The sequence below is a fragment of the Formica exsecta genome, unplaced genomic scaffold (assembly GCF_003651465.1).
Source record: "Formica exsecta isolate Colony F162 unplaced genomic scaffold, ASM365146v1 scaffold7, whole genome shotgun sequence".
NCBI lineage: Eukaryota > Metazoa > Arthropoda > Insecta > Hymenoptera > Formicidae > Formica > Formica exsecta.
The window spans coordinates 163980-182234 of record NW_021853466.1 but is presented as its reverse complement, the minus strand read 5'-3'; the positions used below and the strand labels follow the sequence as shown (position 1 = coordinate 182234).

Genomic DNA, 18255 nt, shown 5'->3' with positions numbered 1-18255 from the left:
GTTGGAGAGTACAATGCGCGAAAACATCGCACTATCGGTATGAGACCTATCGCTGAGTATGTTTCCACCGAGGGTTCGAATCGGATCAAAGTTGGGTCAGAGTAGGGTCAGAGTTGGGTTGGCTTGCCTGTTTCCACCGGATCAGAGTTGAGCAGAGTTACACTAGGGTTGCGATAAGATTAGATGATACCAATTGTACAAAGTACAGCTACAACTGTCAGTATCCTGACATATTAAGGTTAAATTTTTATAACAAAATAATATTATGGATCCGAGAGCGATAATGTTAATTTCACAGTATCAAAGTAATATGCAGAAATTATTCATTATTGTAAAAAATATATAAGTATTCGTATAACCACAACACGATGTTCACAGCACAATTTCCTTCTGTTGGCAACACTGTGTTACGTCTCGATAATGCGCTTTTCTTACTATACCTCAGTTAGTGAGAAAAGGATAGCTCTCTATTTTTTATAGGGCAACATGAAGTTATCAAATTATTGTTATAATTAAATTTTGTATAATATTGAAAGTTGATAATTATTAGCAAGGAATGTAAGAAAAATGTTTTAACAAATTATTATTGCGCGCATTTTACGATTCCATAAAGAGTGGTGCGCATATTCCTTATTTTATTTATTTTAATCCTATTCTTTGTATTCTTAAAGATAAAGTGCTAGTATTGCTGATTATATTAAAGCTCAATCGCGGGCCTCTTCTTAAAATTAATTTCTCAGTTAAATAACCACATATTACTAGAACAATAAGCAATTAGTAAAATTGATTAATAATGAAAATAAGGGCAAATGATTAAATAATTGTTCTATATTCCATAGGCATAATGCAGAAATAGATGCGGTACTTAATTATTAGTTGAAATATGGTTTTGAAAAATGACGGGACGTCACAACTGCAACTAAAGGCTGATTTATGCAGGCCGTAACTGTTAATTTATGCCGTTAATTTATGTTAAGACTCTGACTCGACTCTGACCCGATTCGAGCCCTCGATGGAAACATACTCATGTAAAGGCACCTTTACACTACGGGTTGCGAGTTGCGAGCTCGGTTGCGGTTGGGGTTAAGGTTGATAGTTGCGGATTGACCAATCAACCGGCAAGCTGCTTTGCTCTGATTGGTCAAATCGTAATACGGCCTTAACACTATATATATATACGAATATTTAAGATGGCGACGAAATGGTCTGAGTTATTCCCATAGACATAGTATATCTAGACCGAGTGTTGAGGAGTGGGGGCCGATGCCCACGTAGAAAAGGACATACTCTGTTTCGTGCCCCTTGCGTTCTTTCTCGCTCGCACATAGCATAGCGCTCTCTTTCGTCATGCTACGTGCGAGCGAGAGAGAACGCAAGGGGCACGAAACAGAGTATGTCCTTTTCTACGTGCATCTTTACCCCCACTCCTTAAATAAAGGCAAACGCTCGGTCTAGATATACTATGTCTATGGTCGGAGCCAACCCACATACGAAGATTCATCATGTGTCTCTCAATCACTCATCGCGTAATTTGATGCAACGGTGTTTGCAACATCTCAAAGTTTAAATAGAAATAAACAAGAATATTATCAATTAGACAGTTCGAAATAGCCGATACGTTGGCTATGCCAGGTTGATTTTTCAGAATTTACTGCAAAAATGTCGATAATATTTACACCGACGAATCAAATAAGACTGACGAACGTTGCTGTCGTTCGCATGAAGAAAGGTGGCAAGCGATTTGAAATTGCCTGTTACAAGAATAAAGTAATATCCTGGAGAAATAAATTGTAAGTCTTTGTGTATCAATAAATAGATTGCGGCTGATAAAGATATTTCTATCTATCTATACATATGTAACGTCATTTATATAATTTCTCTTCTCACATGTACACATAAGAATACACATTGTCATAAGATTTATATTATCACGTGTTACTTATAATCTTAACAATTTTATCTGCGAGACTATCTTATTTCATTATCTTCTCTGTTTTTTATCTGTTATATTAGTTTACATTCTGATATCTTTCCATTAATGTCTATTAAGTCAATATCTATTCAAATAAGTCATAGCACATCACTTATCTCTAACCAGCTGCTTTTACCAGCTCTAACCAGAGTATCTTTTATTATCTAAGATCTTTTTTATCATGCAGAAATAAATGTGATATGCATTGTTTATTATTTCTTTCTGAAATATATTTTAGAGAAAAAGATATTGATGAAGTACTGCAAACGCATACAATATTCACTAATGTATCAAAGGGTCAGGTGGCAAAGAAGGAAGATCTCATAAAAGCTTTTGGCATTGACAATCAGACTGAAATATGCCAACAGATTCTTGCCAAAGGTGAGCTCCAAGTTTCTGATAAAGAAAGGCATTCAGCTTTAGATTCCATGTTCAAAGATATTGCCACAACAGTTGCTAGCAAATGTATAAATCCAGAAACTAAACACCCATATCCAGTTTCCATGATCGAGAATGCCATGAGAGAGGAAATACATTTTTCCGTTAAACCTAATCGGAATGCCAATATGTCCTTTTCTACGTGTATCTTTACCCCCACTCCTTAAATAAAGGCAAACGCTCGGTCTAGATATACTATGTCTATGGTTATTCCCATAGACATAGTATATATATCATTTCGCGCGATTAAGTTCCGACTGACAACGTGTCGGGTTCGGACGTGTTTTTGCGTGCTGCGTATGTCCTTTGTCTGGACCTTTTTTTGGACTCCCTCCTCTCTTAGAGGAGTTTTGCTTATATTCTACAAACCCATAAGAAACAATGGTGTATGGGCGACTAATTCTTCTTCTTCTTTCTTTTATGGCTGGTTGGGCATTAAGGGCACGAAACAGAGTATATCCTTTTCTACGTGCACCTCGGCTCCCACTCCTCAACACTCGGTCTAGATATACTATGTCTATGGTTATTCCATTCGGCAGCCTGGCCACATACAAAACGTTTTTCGTAATCAACTTTTTTCTCTCTACCTTATCGAGATAACTCTCCTTACTCTTCCTTCATGGTCTGGTTTGACGATCGTAATGCAATCTGAGATCATGGAAGATTTAAAGTTTAAATTCTTCGGCCTCGTTAATAAACAGGCAAGCCGTTTGTTTACAAATATCATGGCGTACTTCGCTATATTTTTCAGCAGTTGGATTAGGTTACGTGACGCAATGTATGTACGATCGAATTTGACTTTGACGTTTCGCTGTCGAATAATGTCATGTGCCGCTTCTTTTGCTTTGTGATTTTTTTTTAAAGGAAATATTACCAATAAAGTGATAATTCTGAGACACATGATATTTCGAAACTGGGCTATGTCATAATATATATACAACATACATATAATTCGATTGTACATACATTTAAAAAAATGTTTGATCAGTTTCAATAAATTTGTATTAGTATTATGCATTCATAATTATTAGAAGATAAAACATTAAAGAGAAAATAAAATTCAACTTAAAAATGATTTTTTTATTGCTGAAATAACATAATGTATATTAATTCGTCACTTTTTTTAGAATACAACTAAAGTGCCAATTATGGGCTTGAATCCTGATTTGCTTAATCCGCCTGATTTGCAAAAATGTGAAGATCTTTGTTCCGAGGCTGATCAGTCAACGGAGAGTGAATCTGTACCCGATCAAGATATATTAGAGTCTATCGAAGATGTTTATTTTAATACTAATGGCAGTTTTGATTCATCGCGCTACGAATTAGAAAAATTGCCAACAATATTACATTCCAAGGAAATTGAGAAATGTTGTAAGAAACTCAAGCAACAACATCAAGTTGTCTCCAAGAAAGTATTACAGCTTATTTTAGATAAGCAGAGTGCTTGTAAAGCAGAATTTGATAAAATTCTGCAACTGCAGGAACAATTGAAAAATGTCCTAGAAATATGTAGAAAGGGAAGAACAGATCTGCAATTAGCCAAAATGCAATTTACAACAGCAAGTTTAGGCATATTAGCTAATTATCAGAGACGACAAGTAGTCAAAGAACTATTAAATAATCTGAACACTATAAAAACGCTGGTAGGTTAATTAAAATTTTTTATACTTTAAAAACATGATCTCTGTCAAATTATAAATTCTAATATCACGCAATGAATGAAATCAAAAAAATCTTTTTGCTTAAATTTGATTATTATGTTTTTAGCAACGCACAGGGGATCGTCTACAGGAACTTCTAAATGAAGGCAATTTTCCTGGAGCCATATCTCTTCTTTTGGAATGTCAAAGTGCTGCTCAGACATACAAACATTTCCACTGTATCAATGCATTGAGTGGAAAGTTGCAAGATATCTTGGAGCAAGCAGAAAGGGCCTTAGACAGTACGCTCTTTGAAATGTGTACTAAATTCGATGTCGCTGTATATTCCTCTATCCAAGAAGCATACACATTATTAGGAAAGACACAGTCTGCTATAGATCAATTGCACATGCATTTTAGTGTTGTCATTCATAACACCGCGTTTGCTGTTGTTCACTCTTACGCGGGAGGCGACGTGAAAAGACAATATAAACAATTGTGTCAGGATGTGCCTCGCGACAAATATATAATTTGCCTCACAGAGTTGTGCAAATCATTATGGACAATACTAAGTTCATATTATCTAGTTGTGAATTGGCATAATGCGCAAGAAGATAAACCAGAATATAAATCTGACATTAAGAATTTAGAGGAAACTTTCAGCAAACAATATGTCAAGCAGAAATTAGAGAATAGTATGGTTCGAGTATGGCACGATGTGGAAATGAAAATATCTGTATATCTGACAAATGCTGATTTAACAGACATCAAATTTGAACAGTTTGTTCAGGTATTGGGTATAGTAAATAGGTAGGTAAAAACTTAATAGATAACAATAAAATTTTATCATTTACCAATAAGTAAAAAATTTTCAAAATACCTGTGTTAATTGCAGATTGATGGAGATTGGGGAAGAACTCTGTTTCAAATCGGAGAATTTGCAGGAGTCTATAAGAAAACAGTCCTTGTCTTACTTTTCTCATTACCATGCATCTCGTTTGGATGAATTAAGAATATTTTTGGAAAATGATGGTTGGGAATTGTGCCCTGTGAAATCTAATTTTATGGCCACCCAATTATTGGAGTTTCGTAGTTTGAAACCTTCGCTCAATAATTGCAAAACGTGGAACAGTTTAGATAGCTCGAATTTAAGTGACAGTGACAATTCCTCAGGAATCGACTTGCAGAAATATTTGGAGGGTGGCTCGTCACCATTCACGATAGGATTGGATGATACTATGGATGAAGATATTTTAGTAAATGATGATGTATGAAAGTCCTTTATATATACCATGTCTTAATACTCTCTTTTTAAAATAATCTATACTATAGATTGTCCGCATATCTTTTTTTTTCTCATTTAGGTTAATCTACCTGCGTATTTTTCGGATGAGTCCGATGATGATATTCCGGATGAGCTGAAGCATGAATACGTCGATGAATCGGATCATGTAAGAGTTAATAAAAGGAAATGCAAACTTAAACAGTCTGGACCAATGGTCACAAACACGACATTAAGCATACTGAGAGTGTGCGGCAAGTATCTACAGATGTCGAGACTTTTACGATCTATCGCGGTCACTGTCATACAAAGTATGATACAGTTTTTCGAGTTATGCTTTTATACAGTACATTTATTCTTCACATCGGATCTTGTAAGTTTATGTTTATAATTTTCAACTATGCTAATTACTTGCATAACTTTAAACAGTGTGATTTGAAAATATGTCTCTCTTTCAGCAAATCAACAGTGATTCTTTATACAGTCCAAAATTAAAATTATCCTTAACACGAATCAGAGAGAGTTTGATTATTTCTGAGAACGATGCAATAGAAGAAAATAGTAATGGAAATTGCGATAAAGTAAGACAACCACAGCTTTCGTCCATCGTGAATTTGTCGCAGCCCGAGAAACTTCACGGATTGACGGAACGTATCGTAGCTGTCGAGTCTCTAATATTTTTAGGACAACAATACGAAGGCCTGAGGCCGTATTTGGAGCATCTCATTGTCAATAGTCCTCAAAGAGGATTTTTACATCAGTTTTATATGCAAACAATAGCATCTACCACAGATCTGAGAAAGCCAGTTTATATGGCGGTAGCATCGCAAGCATTTGATGTTGCAAACATCTTAAATTTAATGAACAAAGTCAATTGGGAAGTAACGGATGTCATGTCTCAACATAGTAATTATATTGATGCACTAATCCAAGTATGTATCAATATTTGTTAAGCAAAAAAACATTAACTGTGATATTAAAAATTATTTTTTTTTTTTAGGAAATATGTACCTTGAATGAAAGACTCAACGTTATCGGAACGTATATTCCTTTAAATGTAGATGTATGTAATGCGGTATGGGAAAATGTGGCTCACTTAATCACACATACCTTAGTGGAAGGGTAGGAGAATTTCTGTTACTGTATTTTCAACCACACTTGCATATAATATTGTAATATTGTAAAATCCATTCCTATTGATGAAAATGTAATATTGCCACTTTAGGTTTTCCAATGCTAAAAAGTGTTCAAATGGCGGTAGAGCCCTAATGCAACTTGATTTCACGCAGCTAAAGTCAAAATTTGAGAAAATGACATCATTGCGACCTATGCCGCACAGGGAGTACGTTGAATTGTATATTAAAGCGTATTACCTTCCTGAGAATAGTTTCGAAGAATGGATTAAGGAACATAAGGTATTGAAATTCGTAATACTATAAATGCGCGATGCTAACGTGAATAATTTTTTCTCTTTTATGTATTATTGTATAATTGTTTTGCAGGAATATTCAGTTAAACATTTAGTCGGATTAATTTCGGCGACTTGTCAAAATAATAAAAAAACTCGACAGCGATTGATAGCGCTTGCGGAAGAGCAACGATCCAGTAGATAGCATCCAACTATTTATTACAAATCTGTCCAAGATTATATCGAAATAGGTAGTATTTAAAATATTTATCAAATGGGAGAGAAACGATAATCGCTCGTTGTTAATTGTACAGTAAAACGAATTTTTTAAATATGTTATGAAAAATGGTCGGATATTCTCGTGTTTAAACTATTGCATCGAATTAAGATCTTTGAGTCGCGATCACGAACCAAACACAAGCCATATTTTAATATATTTATGAAGTATTATGTATATATGTGAATCTCTCGCAGTTCTAAGAAAGACTTTTACAATATACTAATGATTAACTCTAATGTATATATGATAAATATTTTAACACATATATATATATAGTATTTTAGAGTCTAGATATAATTAAGCCATGTGAGAATTAATATTAAAACATGCGTGCATGGTAAAACTTCAGCTTATTTTTAATATATTAAATATGTCTCGAATACGAAAACACGCGAAGATTATACGAGAATCTCATATGAATCTAGTTTATAATTAAACTAGAATATTAACGTGCAATCGCGTGACAACTAAGAACTTAATATTACTACTTGATCTTACACTCAAAACGTTTTTACTTATGATCTGTATGTTATCATTTTTAGAGAAAAGATTTCAGTTTTTCTTATGTGAAAGTATTACATCTCTCGATAACATTTTTTTATATTCATCGATTTTAAGAATTCTCGATTTTATATAGCTCGCAATATTTTTATAAGAAGGCAGAGTACATATTAAATGTATAATGTAACATTTTCTTTTCTTTTTTACATATCTTGTATATATCTTATATATCTTATAAATTTCTTTTTAATTAATAATATATATTTTATATTCTCGAAGCTAAAGTGAAGAATTTGATGAAATGTGAAGATAATGTGATTGATATCTCATTCTACTCACAAATAATCATATTGGCTGTTGAATGTAATAAAACCATGACTTTCCACTAAATAGGCTTTAATAATTATTTATTTGATTGATTCAATCTCTCTTTTTATGCAAACTTTGAGGATACTATAAAATATCAAAAAAACAATAAAATATTTTTAGTATCTTCTCTTTGTATATATATCTACGAATTATATATTATCATAAGTAACAAATATGTGTTCTTAATGCATAGTATATATATATATATGTGTGTGTGTGTGTATATATATACACACCCAGATAGAGCAAAAGTAATCATTTTGATGTAATTTGACATCAAACTGACTACTTTCGCTACCTGTGTGTGTGTGTGTGTGTATATACACCAAAAAATGCATATAATTTAAAGCAATTTTTATTATACAGATGAAGTATACAAGTACATATACTTTCTGGCTTCGTCGATTCTCGATTTCATAAAAATTGCTATTATATTTATATTGCATTTATTATATATTTCTTATACATACATCATAAACCAAAAAGTTTCTGGTGCACCAGCAAATTCTCTTATGTTAATCAAAATCATCTTAATGCCCCTGATATTCTCTGTGGATACGATCTGTTCTTTTTTATGCATATATATCTTTAAAAGTATGGATAATTTAATGAAAATTCCTAAAGAGAGTATATTAATTGAATTTTGTTTTATAAGTGATCAATTTTATAATTGTACGTATATGTGTATGTGTGTGTGTAAATAGTTTTGTGATATAACATTCAAGAGGCAAAATGTAATTAACAATATAATGTATACTGTACACACTATAAACTTTATTTAAATGGTAGGTATAAATAGTAAATATGCAAAATAACCGAGCAACATTAATTCCTTTATTGCTGAGCCTTCCTTTTTTCTAAAAAGCGAATAATTCGTTTTTTAGAAATATTCTCATGATTGGTGCATAAGGAATTCTCTGGCTGATAGCGTCGACCCATATATGTGTAATATAGTGTCGATTCACGTTATATAATAATATTTCTTATATTTCGAAGCATTTTTTTTTAACAAGCCTAATTTCTTTGTGGCCCCTGATAAGATATAGTTATCAAATGTAGTTAATTTTATATAAATGGCAAATCTCTGGATATATTTTAACTAAACGGGTACATATATATAAAAGAGAAGTGTATTGTGTTTTTTTTTTGTATCTCGAGTAAAGATCTCCAGCGTATTTTCCGATGGCAATATATTTTAGGATCTCTACATGACATTGATAATATTAAATAGTTGAAAAATTTTGTAGAGAAGCCACACATCTGTATTTTAAATGCTTATGAACTCTTTTCCTATGTAAATATAATATTGTAACAAAACTATTTGCTAAACTGAGATTGAAGATTATATACTTTTATAGAATCCGATTTTGTAATATTATTTTTATCATTCTTTTCGCTATTTTATCTCTGAGAAATCAAGAAACATGAATTTAAAATCGTAACAAAATTATATAGTAATTATTCTTATGAATTAGTCATACATAAATTTTTCTCTAATGTACAATTCTTGCTATGATCAGTCTTTGAACTGATATTAATGAGGCAAAATATTCTCTATAATTCGTAAACAATTTCTGATTTATTGTTGATGTTATGAAGTAAAATCGTTCGTTCGTTTTTAACAAACATATATATATACATACGTATATATATATATATATATATATATATATATATATATATATATTTATTTATTTATTTATAGCACTTACTTTCTCTTTTCCCTTTCTTTTCTTTTTTTTTCTCTAACTTAATTAATTTGAAAAACGAATCTTTTTCTGTGTATCGTTTCTTTTTTGTCAACATTGAAAGGTAATAGATTTTTTTAGTTCTCATAAAACTCCTTTTTTTTATAATGTGGATACATGGAAAAAAAACCACATAAAACGCTCGACATCAACTTGGAATATATCAAACATATTTATATACAAAAAACTTCGTCAATTAATATCATAACATTACATTTTTTAATAATGAGAAAGCGGCTCCTGTTAAAAAGCCAATGGTAAAACGTAACAATTTATCATACTTGCGTTTAAAAGAATATAGATATATATTTTTTTATATAGTTAGTACACAATACGTAATGACATTGCTATTTGAAATATTGTGAAAAAATGCAGAGATGAGAGATGAGATTGTACAAATACATGGCCATAGAGTGCTAATTAATATAGCTAATACATTCTGGAAAACAGTACTTTCGCCTGATTATGATTTTTACACAGGTAATGTCTTCAACTTCGCGCCTATCCTTTTCAAGTGAGATACTTAATATTAATGGTACAGATGCTGAAAAAGTTTTATGCAAATGCTTATGTCTCTGATCAAGAAAAGAAATCCATGATTATTTATATAATTAAAACGTTTCTCTATAACAGTCTAATTCGCTAATGTATCGTGGAATGTGTAAACAAGATGTCAATTTATAATGTCTCATCACTATTATTGAAACTTAATTTGATTTAATAATTATACCAACACTTTGAACACTTGTAAACTTCTATGAATCAAATACGAATCTGAAGTATATTCTTACTAATCTTATGCTATAGATTATGCTATGAGAAATGAAACAGTCACAGAAACACTTAACTCATTCGTAAAATGCCGTTTAATGGTCTGATTGTTGCGACCTAATACTATAATATGCTTTATTATCCGATACTCACTTAAATAGTAAAAAATATTGGCAGATTCAATATTGTTACGCTTTTTTTGTAACATTTTTTCTTTTTTTTTGTTTTTGGTTTTTGAGCTCACAATATCAGTAAACCGATAACTCCATGTTGCACTGTTTCTTATATTCTGCGGCTTGTGCGTTAATAAGAACGCCAGTGATACGTTAGACACATCTTTGCATTTTTCAAATAAAATATCATTAAAAAAAAATCGTCTATATCCAGCATGATTGATATAAACGGAAAGAAAAAAATATAAGAATTAAAATGTTATTTATCAAGTTGGAAGACTTATGTCACCAAAAAGTAATAAATTACGAGCATTTTTTCGGCACAAAAGTACAAATAGCAACAGATGTTTACTAATGGAATAATCTCACTGCACTATATAAAATCTCAATATAAGTGCTGCAAATTTACTCATGTATTATATTCATGGATTATATGTATGAATATTATATAATACATGTTAGATAGCATTTTGACAACAAGATATTGCAAAGTCAAAAATCTACTTGTGATCTGTTAAAAATCTGAGGTGCTCTTCATTTGAGAAACTCAACTCCCCTCAAATAACAATTACATAGATATTAGATAAGATCCCGCAAAGGTAAGTTATACAGTATACTAATCCTTGTGAATCCGTGAACCTCTTAATATCATAACTAGATTTTTTTCTTGTAATTTTTTGTTTTTTATCTTGTACAACTTACGTGTCGCATGTGAAACACTTGTGTAAATATGTTACATATACAGAGCGATGTTAAACCCGTGTCATGTAATCCTATTCAGTATAATTATTTCCAGGATTGGGATAAATAGCTAGTAATAAAGGTCACGTCCCTTGGTACCTCAGTTTACAATAAATTACTATTCACCTAGTATCGATATTATTGGAACACACCATTAATAGTTGTCTTTATATTGTTTCTCTTTATCGCTTTTGCACATACAATAGCTTTGCTCGTGAAAAAGACCTCGTCAAACCTATCATTGTCAGTTGTTTGTCTTGACAGAGCCTCCACATGACAAATTAAAATAAAAATACAAAGCAAACGTGTATTCTCCATATATATATATATAGCTAATTTGTGAAAAATAAATATTTGCTCATAATTTATGATTACTGGTTAACCACGTAAGGCCTTCATAAAGCCCGTCTCCCGTTGTGGCACAAGATGGCTGAACGTACCAATTTCTATCTCGTATCCTAGTTAATCCCAGTTTCTCTTGTATTTCGTGCGGTTTCATTGCTAAATGAACAAGTACAGATAAAAGTTTATATATTGTGCTAAATTATACAAAAGTATCTATAGCGTATACGATATATTTTATGTGCTAGTGAAAAATATAGATATCTTATTTATATGATTGTGGATCTGTAATATTACTTACCATCAGGAAGATCTTGTTTATTAGCGAAAATTAAGATAATCGCATCACGCATTTCCCTATCATTTATGATTCGATGGAGTTCTTGGCGGGCTTCGTCAATTCTATCCCGATCCGCACAATCTACTACAAAAATAAGTCCTTGCGTCCCTGTGTAATAATGACGCCATAACGGACGTATTTTATCTTGGCCACCCACATCCTAAACACAAAGAATACATTTCATTTGACTAAAAGAACAAATGACCGATTAAAAATAATTTTTTAATTAATTTACTAATCTTCATACATTCTCATGAAGGACGAGCAAGAAATTGAGACTTACCCATACATTAAATTTAACATTCTTATAGGTAACTGTTTCTACATTGAATCCTACAGTTGGTATAGTTGTCACAGACTGTCCTAGTTTAAGTTTATACAATATTGCTGTATATTTTAATTAAGGAAACAGACTTATATAAGAAAGACATTATAAAGTGAATTATATAATATACATGACAAACTGTAATTGTCACTTATAACTCTTATAACAGTATATTACTTAAATTACATAAGAGCTCTGAATGTTGTAAAAGGATACTTGTTTTTCCTGCAGCATCCAGTCCTAACATAAGAATACGCATCTCCTTGTTGCCAAAGATTTTTGACAACAACTTGCCCATTTTGCCAGCTGCGTTCTAGGCACCCGGCACCTGTACTTCAGAAAATGCACGGCTTTTATTTTAATAAATCTCAATCTGTCAAGCTTGGCTGCTAGCAATGTCGCCATTCTGTCACAAATGTCTCAGACATAAGGTATAGAGTATATGTTTTTGTTAATTACTATAAATAGATGTGCGTTTTAAAGATTGCGTTTCAATAAGTTATACGTCAAGCATGCATCACTCATTACTCGCACAATGCAATATTTTTTAAAATCGGGATGAGATAATAATAAAGATATATATGTGTGCATATGTATGTATATGTACTAGCAAGTATATGTATTTTTAATGCATTATTATCACGATTCTCGTTTAATATCAACGATTTATTATATGCTACAAATTTCGTTCAGATTCCAATCGCGTAAAGCCGGCGATGACTGGTTTGTCGTGGGAAGAAAAAAAAAAAAAACAGGGAAAAAACAGCTCTTCGTAATCGTGTCAACGAAGCTTGGCGGAAATGAAACACAATCGCACACCCACACCCACACACACAACGTGTATCCATTTAAAGTCTGCGTTTAAATCCCACGCCTTATCTCCGTTCTTATCGCCGTGTGGCATCGATTGACGATTACCTCGGTTATCTCTTAACCCTCCGCTACGAATTTCTCATCGCGACCGGGTCAGGTGCTGCGGACGACTTGGTTAACGCGGATAAACAGAGAACGATGCGGCGGTCAACCACTTCCCTTAACCTATCCGCGAACATTATCGGTCGCCGCCGCCACCGGCGCCGCCGCCGACGTGTTGTTGTGTATGTATGTACAGGGTGTAGTCCTCGGCGCGCGCTATGTTCGTATGTTTTTACCTACACTCTCCGCTTTCAAAATAAATCTCCGCGAATCGTTTCAGTCGCACTCTCCGCGCTTTCTCCTCCCGGGATCTGAATATTAAGAGGATCGTGCCAGTGGAAAAACGAAGTATATACATTACATCAGAAATCTTTTCGGTAACTCAAATAGACAAGAGTAATCGACTCGATGTTCTCTTACTCATTTCACAACGCTTATATTTAAATTTAAAAAACTGTCTCTCTCGCTTACCTTAATCTATTTAATCTGTCAATTGCACTTTTGACATTTGAAATAAAATTGGGAATATGTACAATTTCGAAAGAAACGGAAAACGTAAGAAGTGCAATTAAAACACGAAGACAAACCAATTTGAAAATATATGCGAGAAGTGTAATAAAAGTGCGGCTGAAACATAACTTCCAACGGACGCGTATTAGAAAGAGAAAAACGGATCGAGGTGTAGATAGTGCAAAAGAAAGGTGCACATGTCGTGCCGCGCGAATTCTTGCGAAACGGGAGAAAAGGCGTGTTCGCGTGTGGGCGACCCGAGAGGGATAAAGCCTTTATCGCTACAATTCGCTGACATTAGCCGCTGAAATGAACTTTTCCGTAACGGAACGAAGGAACGAATCTTCCGCGACGACGGGAGGCGCCCCGTCGTCGTCCGTTGACAATCGACCCAATCGGCTCGATCGCCGTCTGCCGGGCGGGGATTGCGGGGAGAGGCACGCGGGACAACTCACCGAGAAACATCTACGGAGCAGAGCGAGTACTTTACTGCTGACGGTACTGCGCGGACACATCACAACACTGAACATAGCTCTACGCCGTCGTCGGTGAGGGAGAGGTATCGCCTGGGCATCGTCGCGCTCTCGTGGAAGCGTGTTATTTCATCGTCGCGACGACGGCATCATCGTCGTCGTCGTCAAGTCTCTTCCTTCGTAAGTCACGGGGCGCGTGCAGCGCGGCGCGATCAGCGCCATCGCTCTTCGCCTACGATCACTAAATATCGCATCCGCGAAATTATCGTTAGGTATTGCAGGTCTCTTCATTTCAACCGCATATTTAATTTTGAATATATTTTTTTTTCTTATATATATTTTTTAATCTTTGAAGAGAGAAAGAAAAAAAATTGTAGAAAATGCAGTTTGAAATCTCTTTCACATCTGTTTGCTTTAATTAAGATGCAAGATTTATATAAAAAAACAGAAACAAGCGAAATAAAAAAGTAAAAAAGGCAATTTTCTAAAGACTAACAAATTGGTTGTCAATATAATGTTATCAAAAGAATCTTCTTTTTCCATAAATGTTTAAAGAAGCATCTCAACAATGTTTGAACAAGTATATGTATTATAATTTTTATTTGATAAAACTTAATGCTCATGTTATCTTGCAACGTATACATCATAATAGTGACAGTAATAGACTTATCAGTCATTTCCTCTTGCAAAGATTAAGACCGATATATAACCGAGTATGAGAATATAAGATTATTTAAAAATATAGAGTATAAAAACATAATATGAATAAGATATAAGAAAATTATTTAAACTCTTGCTTGTGTGTGTGCGTGTGTGTTATTAGTTAAATGCAGCGAATTTTTCACATTCATAGTTTAAAGTCGAAAATATTCTTAATTATTTCAAATATAGAAAGTAATGTGTAAAGAAAAAGAAGAGAGAGACGGAGAGAAAGAGAGATAAACGGAGTGACCCATTATCATTATTGCTACATTTGATACTTAAACATCCAAATAATTAATTAATATACGACAAATTTATTATACATCATTTTTCACAGAAATATCGGTTCTTTTGTTGTTGTTTTTTCTTGTATGTGATTCGAATAAAGAAATATATATTTTTCAAATTACATACAAATCTTCGCGTACATTAATTCGCGAATCAACTCAAATCAAATATACAAAGTCGAAATCAAAATCATGATCGCGATAGAAACGCATGTTCAAATAAGCTGCATCATAAACATCCCGAGGAGAGAGAGAGAGAGAGAGAGAGAAAACCGGTAAAATACCAGTTTCTCCGAAATCTGGAATGTCGCCGCTAATAAGTCGACGAATACGTAAATAAAATCGCTCGAAAATTCTTGTCCGTGCAGTTATACATGCGAACGTTGCTCTCGAGTGAAGGTCATTCGCTCTCTCGCCGCGACCTTTCACCTTTCGCGCTCGCCGGCGTGCCGGGCCGGAAGTAGGGCAGAAGATCTTCAGTTTACATAGGTATTTTATGACGGGTTATCGCGCGAATTCCACAAAAGTTCCTTATCAACATCGCTTTACGAGTCATGTCTTTTGTTCAGCTCGATCATCGACGGGATAAAGGACGAAGGACCCGCTGAATGCGTAGCAGGTTATCCGCCGTGGAAGAGATGACTTTTCTCAGCGTCGACAGCTATGGCCGGCGACAGCTCGTCGTGCGGGACGGCGGCGAAGAAAAGGAGAATTATACGTGCAGTCCGGCCGAGCGGGAGGGGCCGATAAGAGAAATCGAATCGGGCTACGTGGAATCGTGAAAGTGAAGGTGAACGTCGCCGCCACGAGACAGGCCTATACCTGCGAGACAGGCCGATCGAGCCCGATGAATACCTGTTGCTGGACCGTTACTGGTCTCTCCCTATCGTCCGATCGTTCTTTTCCTCCGCTCGCTCTCGCGTCGTTGACGCACACCGCTGTATCGAGGAATTTATTTACGGATTACACGCGAGACGATAAACGCTGCACGCGATAAGGTGATATATTGTATACAACTCCGTCCTCGCGCAAGTGTCAAACGCAGTCTGTCAACGAGTATGGAAGGTCTAAAGAAGAAACTGAGCGAGTATGATCAGGAACATCTGCTCAAATTTTGGGAGGAGCTGACGGACGAGGATAGAAACCAATTGGAGAATGATATAGAAGAGTTGGATCTGCAAGAGACTGTTGCGTACTTTAAGAAAGCTGTGGAATCCTCCCAGCGCATCGGTCAAGGTACGCTGGATGACAAGGTACAACCGATCGACGAGACAAAGATCGCTTCTGTTAAGACCTCGACGAAGGAAGAATTGGAGAGGTACGAGGAACTTGGTTTGATAGAAGTCGCTGAGAGCCGTGTTGCTGTATTATTGATGGCAGGTGGCCAAGGCACGCGTCTAGGAGTGACCTATCCCAAGGGAATGTACGATGTCGATTTGCCATCTCGTAAAACTCTCTTCCAGTTGCAGGCGGAAAGGATACTTCGTTTGCAAAATATGGCAGAACAACGTTGTGGAAAACGTGGAGAGATAACTTGGTACGTAAGAAAAAATATCTTTGTTAGTTGAGAAGAAGTATATAAGTATAATGTATCGTAAGGAAAAGGAGGTGGACAAAGATATCAATTAAATTTTATTTATTTATTTTTTCTTTTTCAGGTACATTCTTACTAGCGACGCTACTCATGATGACACTGTCGCATATCTCAAACAACATGACTATTTTGGTTTAAAAGAAAAAAATGTCAGAGCCTTTAAGCAAGGCATGCTGCCATGTTTTACCTTTGACGGGAAAATTATTTTGGATGCCAAGCATCGGATTTCCAAAGCACCCGATGGTAACGGAGGATTGTATCGCGCATTGAAGAATCATAAAATATTGGACGACATGATCCAGCGTCGTATCCGGAGTATTCACGCGCATTCCGTGGACAACATCTTGGTGAAAGTAGCGGATCCTATATTTATAGGATATTGCTTGCTCTCCGAAACGGACTGCGGAGTTAAAGTTATTGAAAAATCTTCCTCCTCCGAAGCGGTTGGCGTAGTTTGCAAGGCATGTATACTTTTATATATTTTTTTTTGTGTGTTACAAATTAAATTTATATCTCGTACAAATACTTTGTGTAATGTAAAATTTTTATCTTGATTAATGTAGGTGGAGGATCATTATCAAGTAGTAGAATACAGCGAGATCACGAAGGAAACCGCGGAACTCCGTCACGACAATGGACAACTGGTATACAACGCCGCCAACATATGCAATCACTACTTCACGATTGATTTTCTAAAAGACATTGTATACTTTCACGAGAAAGATTTGATTCTACACGTGGCGAAGAAGAAAATTCCGTACGTCAACGATGAGGGGGAAAGAATCACTCCGAAAATTCCGAATGGTATCAAAATAGAGAAATTTGTGTTTGACGTGTTTCCTTTCGCGAAGAATTTCGCGGTTTGGCAGGGAACTCGCGAGGAAGAATTCAGCCCGTTGAAGAATTCAAATTCTGCCGGTCAAGATTGCTCGAGCACTGCTCGCACCGATCTGTTCAATCTACATAAAAAATGGTTATTGGACGCAGGCGCGAAAGACGTTGGCGACAGCGTCGAGATCTCTCCTTTACTTTCATACGCGGGAGAGAATCTGCATCAAATCGCGAATAATCAATCTTTCGCAGGACCGCAAGTTCTCGAATAATAAAAATATGAATGAAAAAGATTCCGCCGACCTATGGTAACGAGATATCTTGGAAACAATTGACATTTACATTCCTCTGTGATGAAATAAGATTAAGTGTAAGTAATATCATCTATAATAATTATATTTTATAACATTGGTTTTGAGATTTATATACAACTTACAAGCTTTCAAAATTAATCATGTTTACGATGATGGAACTGGTTACTATCTGGATAAAAGAAATAGGCATATAAATAAGCATGATATTAATAACTGTGCATCGAATTTTCGGCTGATATAAATTCAAGTATATATAATTCGGTGATAATTTCGCAATATATTGTAAGTGATATAAATAT

General features: G+C 34.6%; 4 protein-coding genes across 9 annotated transcripts; 3 read left to right on the top strand and 1 right to left on the bottom strand.

The window, feature by feature from the left end:
- The first annotated feature begins 1471 nt into the window (after nucleotides 1-1471).
- On the top strand, nucleotides 1472-2978 carry LOC115243224 (ribosome maturation protein SBDS-like). The gene is made up of 4 exons (XM_029820032.1): nucleotides 1472-1790; nucleotides 2211-2353; nucleotides 2471-2554; nucleotides 2950-2978. Exons 1-4 carry the CDS (start codon nucleotides 1660-1662, stop codon nucleotides 2976-2978), a joined length of 387 nt encoding a protein of 128 aa, XP_029675892.1. The 5' UTR covers nucleotides 1472-1659.
- Nucleotides 2932-8674, top strand: LOC115243216 (syndetin). Of its 2 annotated transcripts, none has more exons than XM_029820012.1 (9): nucleotides 2932-3111; nucleotides 3538-4053; nucleotides 4178-4860; nucleotides 4946-5318; nucleotides 5415-5705; nucleotides 5791-6264; nucleotides 6333-6454; nucleotides 6558-6747; nucleotides 6835-8674. In XM_029820012.1, the coding sequence occupies exons 1-9, from the start codon at nucleotides 3052-3054 to the stop codon at nucleotides 6943-6945; spliced, it is 2820 nt and encodes a 939-aa protein (XP_029675872.1). In that variant the 5' UTR covers nucleotides 2932-3051; the 3' UTR covers nucleotides 6946-8674. The 2 variants fall into 2 exon arrangements, with proteins under 2 accessions (XP_029675872.1, XP_029675873.1); XM_029820013.1 differs by having other exon boundaries at nucleotides 3051-3188.
- Nucleotides 8675-9834: 1160 nt separating this feature from the next.
- On the bottom strand, nucleotides 9835-14373 carry LOC115243218 (ADP-ribosylation factor 6). 4 transcript variants are annotated; one of them, XM_029820018.1, is made up of 5 exons: nucleotides 14211-14373; nucleotides 12547-12663; nucleotides 12289-12392; nucleotides 11967-12165; nucleotides 9835-11824 (listed from the first exon to the last, which is right to left on the bottom strand). In XM_029820018.1, the coding sequence occupies exons 2-5, from the start codon at nucleotides 12626-12628 to the stop codon at nucleotides 11682-11684; spliced, it is 528 nt and encodes a 175-aa protein (XP_029675878.1). In that variant the 5' UTR covers nucleotides 12629-12663; nucleotides 14211-14373; the 3' UTR covers nucleotides 9835-11681. The 4 variants fall into 4 exon arrangements, with proteins under 4 accessions (XP_029675878.1, XP_029675876.1, XP_029675879.1 ...); XM_029820016.1 differs by having other exon boundaries at nucleotides 12547-12658; nucleotides 14211-14365; XM_029820019.1 differs by lacking the exon at nucleotides 14211-14373 and adding an exon at nucleotides 13249-13629.
- Nucleotides 14270-18249, top strand: LOC115243217 (UDP-N-acetylhexosamine pyrophosphorylase-like). 2 transcript variants are annotated; one of them, XM_029820015.1, is made up of 4 exons: nucleotides 14270-14408; nucleotides 15787-16754; nucleotides 16876-17272; nucleotides 17375-18249. In XM_029820015.1, exons 2-4 carry the CDS (start codon nucleotides 16276-16278, stop codon nucleotides 17912-17914), a joined length of 1416 nt encoding a protein of 471 aa, XP_029675875.1. In that variant the 5' UTR covers nucleotides 14270-14408; nucleotides 15787-16275; the 3' UTR covers nucleotides 17915-18249. The 2 variants fall into 2 exon arrangements, with proteins under 2 accessions (XP_029675875.1, XP_029675874.1); XM_029820014.1 differs by lacking the exon at nucleotides 14270-14408 and adding an exon at nucleotides 15481-15706.
- The last annotated feature ends 6 nt before the right edge of the window (nucleotides 18250-18255 follow it).